Source organism: Cystoisospora suis (genome assembly GCF_002600585.1).
Source record: "Cystoisospora suis strain Wien I chromosome Unknown contig_2175, whole genome shotgun sequence".
Lineage (NCBI taxonomy): Eukaryota > Apicomplexa > Conoidasida > Eucoccidiorida > Sarcocystidae > Cystoisospora > Cystoisospora suis.
Genome location: NW_027154974.1, coordinates 795 through 6,483, shown reverse-complemented (window position 1 = coordinate 6,483; position 5,689 = coordinate 795). Strand labels below are relative to the sequence as shown.

Here is a 5,689-nt window from a genome sequence, read left to right as displayed (position 1 = left end):
TTGCATGCACAGACACATCCATCTACACACACACATACATGGACATACACAGAGATATACATACACATAGATGGGTATAGAGATAGATACACTCATCTACTTCTTCTCTCCTCCAATTCCCATCTGTTTCTTTCGCTCTTCTTCCTCTTCCTCCTTCTTTCATCCTTCTTCATCTACTGTCGAGTCTTCTTTCTTCTTCTTCTTCTTTATGAACACTTTTCCCTGCTGTATGAAGCAAAACTTCTTCATAATGAAAATGCCCATGTCGGTAAGAGACCTCCTCCCTCCTTTCGAATGACACAACAAGGGCGGATATACACTACCTCCACCTACGCCACATCAAAGTCCTCGTTTTGATCTGAAACGCATAGGTTCCTTCTAAACAGAGGAATAGTATTCAACAGCCCCTAGCATCTTCTTCACCCCCACTATCCCCTCATTTCTCTCTCTCCCTCATACATATATATATATATATATGTATACATATCCATCTATCTATCTATATACATATATATGGATAGACAGACAGATATAAAAGTGTACTTTCATCATGTTCTTGATCATAGAAGACTCAGCAGCAGAACCAAGTAGAAAAGAACCTTCTCCATCATCTCATGTTTACCTATGATATACATATACACATATATATACACATACATATATATATACATATACATATATACATGTAAAACAGAGACGTCGAAATAGACATCTCCATCTTCATACACAACAGGAGCTCTTCTTCTCATGATCTCATTCTAACATCTATCTATATACATCTATATATATATATCTTCCTCTCTCTCAGACAGATACACACAGATGTGTATATCTCTCTATATCTACCTCTATATGTATACGCGGCGCATCTCGTCAGGTGAGTCTCCCCCACGGTCTCTCTCTTCTTTCTTCCTTCCTTTTGCTCCTCTCGAATAGACAGAGAATATAAACAGAGAGAGAGACAGACCTTTCTTTGTCTCCCCCGATGAAACATGAAGCGAATGAAAATTGTCGTGTCTTTCACCCCGTCATTCATTAGCCACTCCACCAGTCACTCTCTTAGATCCTCATCACGCCTATGAGAAGAAAAAGAAGAAGAAGGAGACGCCACATCATACAGGGTCTACCTGTATACAGATACACTCTGTGGGGGTGTGTGAGAAGGTGAGAGAAGGGTCGCATCGACTCCTTCACTTCCAAAGCCATTCCATTCACCCCCCTCCCCCCTCCTTCTTGAAAAGATGACCGAAGAGGAGAGCTTCTTGATCTTCATCCAAGACCCTCTTTATTTCTTTCTTTGTTGATTCTTCTTAAACTTCACTATGAAGACGTACACCATCCTTTCCTACTGTTTGAGGAGATGTCTCTTCTCTCTGTCCTCCTCCTCCTCCTTCTCTCATTTCGAATGTTGGGGGTTCCTGCAGTCCTTTGCCCGGAGTCTTTCCCTCTTCTTCTTCTTTTCCTCCTCCTCCTCCTCTTCCTCTCTTCTTCTTCTCGGCCTTTTCTTTGCGCTTCATTTCTTTCATCTGCTGCTTATGTTGTTTCTTTCTTTCTTGCTCCTTCTCGACAGCTTCGCATGCGGCCTTGGGCCAGAAAGGATGAGGGACCTTTCTCTTCAGATAGACAAGATAGCCTAAGATGAGAAAGTTGACGGTACAGAAGCCTAGCATGATTAAGCAGGGATAAAGATACTTGGAGTCGAAAACATGCACGACAAGGGTCTGCATAGGAATCTTCAAGAGAGAGAGAAACCCCGCTATCATATGAATAATGCCTACAAGCTTGCCGAAGTGATTAGCTGAGAAAGTATCCGAGACGTAACAGTAACTCTGGGAGCTATAGAAAGACACATAGCAGATATATAAGATGGCGGATATATAGGCAGCCCCCAGGCTATGGATAAGGGAGAAGGCGTAAGCAAGGGTAATGAACGAATTCAGAACCAACAGGACAGGCATGATGCCAAACGAATCGACCACCTTGCCTAACGCCTGCAAGACAAAAAGGAAAAAAGAAAAGAAAGAAAAAGACAAGAAGAAGAAGAAGGAGAGAAAGGAAGAAAAGAAAGAGAAGACATACACACATAGACAAACACGAGAGCAGGAATGAGAGAAGAAAAGAAAGAATGACCAACCTTGATGAGAAAGACTAAATAGATTCAAGATACATCGATATAAACATAGATAGAGAGATAGACATACATAGATACAGATGTAGAGAGATAGAGTTCCAAGCATACATGAAAGCAGATACAAGTATCCATATACGTTCACACATACATCGAGACCCACCTGCCATGGAGAGAACAAGAAAGCTCAGAAAAGCAGTTTTCCCATCTATCTATCTATCTCTGTGCTCTATGACACGTATGTTTGAATAGTGATGAGAGTGGTCATTCTTATAGACCCACACAGAGTATGAATCTCTCTTGAAAGATCGATCAATGTGACTATACCATCACTTCTTCTTCCTTTCAACTGTCATCTTGTCAACCTTCTGACCCTTCTCTTCCTCCTTGGTAAGGTTATTCTCATTCTTATACATTTCTTGATCTATGCATGCACTGACACACTGTCACACAGTACGTTAGAAAACACATAGACTGAAGGTATACTATATCGAAATGTAGATATAAGACGTTCACACATAGGTATGGATTTACAGAAAGACACAGAGATACACTGCAACAGACTATATACATGTATACATACAAGCACGCCGACATGCTCCTATCATTCAAGTATCTACATATATAGATGCATATATATATATATATAGATAAATAGATAGATAGATGAATATGTGTATGTTTTCGTCAAGTGACATGATGAGATGACAGGTGACGTCCATTTTGGTTTGAAATATCTCCCTAAACATGACAGATCCATAGGGCATCTACATCTACACATACAGGCACAGGCATACACACTATACAGTCCCCCTTAAGTAACATAACTAGACTCATATACACACCTTCACACTTACACAGGGTATGTATACCATGCAAAGACATAGATAGATAGATTAAAGATAGATAGATCGATAAATAGATAGAGACAGATAGATGAGAGACAGGTCTGGCAGTTTGTGTTGTGTGAGATGATGGGTTGGAATGGTGATGTATCCTTTCTTTCTTTTTGTTCGTCTTGAGGTGACTTACGAGGCAGGGAATGCAGGAGAAGGGGAGGGCAGCTCCCATGAAATCGTTCACTTGTTTGCCTAAGAGATTTTCTCCTCCAGTTGTAAAGAAGGCATACATGATCGCTTTGAGAACACTATAAATGACAATGCCTAAGGAGTACTTGGAGAAGAATTGTCTCCAGAATCCTACAGGTTTCTCTCCCTCATCCATAGGGAGAACAAGCACATCCTCCCCCCCCGCTTGATAGTTGCTATTGCTGTTGTGCTTATTCTTCTCAGGTGTATCTACACCNNCCCCTGGAAGTCTTTCTGTTCTTCCTGGAGAAATGCCTGCAGGCTCATCTCCTCCACCTAAGATGCCTCTGCGGCTAAAGCTACTGCTACTCCCCGCTAAACTTCCCGGGATCGATGGTAAGACACCTCCTCCTGCTGCTGCATGCCCTTCAGACACACCCCCCCCCCCTCCAGTTGTATGAATCGGTGAAGCATCCGTTGTCGTAGGGGGAGCAGGAGAAGAAGACATGGCAAATCGTTGTTGATCTGTCGCACCCTGACTAATAAGAGTCCCACTACATGAAGGCTGCACTTGGGTCGTTGCAACAGTCTCTGCAGATGCTCCTTTCTCTAATGGAACAGATCTGTACATCGAGGCCTTCTCATCTTCATCCTCTTTGAATCCTAGCCCATCTTTGCCTTCTCCTCTTGGAGCTGTATCGCCATGTTGATCACGAGAAGAAGAAGGATCTCCAATCCTACCTTGACTAGAAGATGAAGAGGCAAACACACCGCCGGGTGCACCCCCCCCTGAGACACTTGTAATACAGCTGATAGGTGAAATGCCGTGGAGATTCGTGGCCCCTCCACCAACTGTGGTAGTAGTAGTAGTAGTAGTCGTACCTGTCGTTGTCAGGTGCTGATGCTGAGGGGGGTGATACCCTCCACTTGTCTGTGCATGCAGACTTCCACTACTATTGTGACTGTGAGCTGTACATACACCTCCTCCCCCTCCTCCTCCGGCTGTGGTGATTTCTTCCAGGGGTGTATTGAGATGGTGCTGATGGATCCAATCCTTCACTTCTTGGAAGCTACTGAAACTGTCTCTCCACGCATGCGCTCCGTAAGAAGCGAAGGAATCGTTCACACGCACTAAAGGATGGGGCTGGTCCTCCGCATCCAAATAGGAAAACTCATTCCATGGCTTATATCGAGATAAAGGAACCAAGACTAACGACATCAACAGACAAACACCTGAAAAGGGGGGGAGACAAGAAGCAGAAAAAGAAAATCGTGAGCAGACAACATACGGAAAGAAGAGAGAGAGACGGCTATCGGTGAGATGAAAAAGAAGATAAAGAAGATAAAGAGATGTCTATATAAGTAGATATGTGTCTAGAGACAGATAGATGTTATGTGTAAAGAGAGACATGAATACAGAGGGATGAAGGAAGAAAAGAGAAGGAATAAGGTAGGCCCCGAGATCGAACGACAGAGGCGATCTAAAAGAAGAAGTCAAATTCTCATTAGCTAGTAGAAAGTGGTCTGTAGAGGAATGAATCTTAAGGAAGTCCACTCAACAAGGAAAAAGAGAAGAGAGAAGACGCAACAGAGTGAACTTGCTTACGATTCCTCCTTTAGACACCTATACCTAACAAGTCATAGCATCATTATACACCACACCCCCCATTCCTCCTTGTCTTCGAAACAAAGCATTACACACATCTAACCGACATATAGAGAGAGAAAGAAAGATATATCTATAGAGTTATCTATCTACCTATCTAGGTGGAGGGCATTGAGAGAGAGATGTGTACGCAGAGATCGAGATGGCTGCGTCGATGTGGCGATGGTGATAAAGAGAAGAGAGAGAGAGACAGGGAGACAGACAGAAGAGAGAATGAGGGAGGAGGAGAAGAAGTGTGTATCTACCTGGCCCGAAGACGGCATATCCGAGGGCGGCCTCCTTGAGGTGTATGGACGATGAACCTGCCTCTACCACATCAAGAATCGTGGGCATTGCAAAACTCGCACTTTTCGCTGCACCTAGTAATGAAATGATCAGCCTACACAAAAGAAGAAAGAAAGAAAGAAAGAAAGAGACGGAAAAGAGAACAGAAGGGAGACGAAAAGAAAGGAGATAAGAAAGAGAGATGCTAAACAGGTGGATGATAACGGTTGCACCCCATGACATGTAATCTTGGAGATAAATGACTTCTATGTATGCAGACAGACAGACAGATAGAGATAGATAGAAGAGACCCATGTTTCAGGTGTATAGACAACACGAGACAAGGCGAAGAGTTTAGAGACACCCCGAGCAGAGATAAATACATAGAAAGCTTCGTGTGGAGATACCATACATCAAGAATAAGACACATCAAACAGCTAGAGTGCGGCAAAAGATTGAAGATCAATGAAACCCATAAATATAGATACATAAGAATCATTCCAGTATGAACACATACTTCCATACCTACAGACTTATCTACCTATCTATCTTATCTATACACCTCCCTTTCAAGGACATATCGCTATCTATCAATCTACCTCT

General features: G+C 42.8%; 2 protein-coding genes across 2 annotated transcripts in view; both read right to left on the bottom strand.

The window, feature by feature from the left end:
• Nucleotides 1-27: 27 nt before the first annotated feature.
• Nucleotides 28-453, bottom strand: CSUI_004621 (uncharacterized protein; the record flags this gene model as incomplete). Its single annotated transcript, XM_068064809.1, has 1 exon — nucleotides 28-453. A coding segment is annotated over exon 1 (135 nt), but the record flags the coding sequence as incomplete, so codon positions are not given.
• Nucleotides 454-722: 269 nt separating this feature from the next.
• CSUI_004620 (transporter) overlaps nucleotides 723-5,689 on the bottom strand; it is a gene marked incomplete at its 5' end in the record, with an annotated part of 5,761 nt that continues 794 nt past the window's right edge. The window contains 3 exons of the mRNA XM_068064808.1: nucleotides 723-1,991; nucleotides 3,161-4,389; nucleotides 5,068-5,201. Of these exons, the coding sequence (XP_067923215.1) occupies nucleotides 1,311-1,991; nucleotides 3,161-4,389; nucleotides 5,068-5,201 (2,044 nt within the window). The remainder of the gene's footprint in view (nucleotides 1,992-3,160; nucleotides 4,390-5,067; nucleotides 5,202-5,689) is intronic.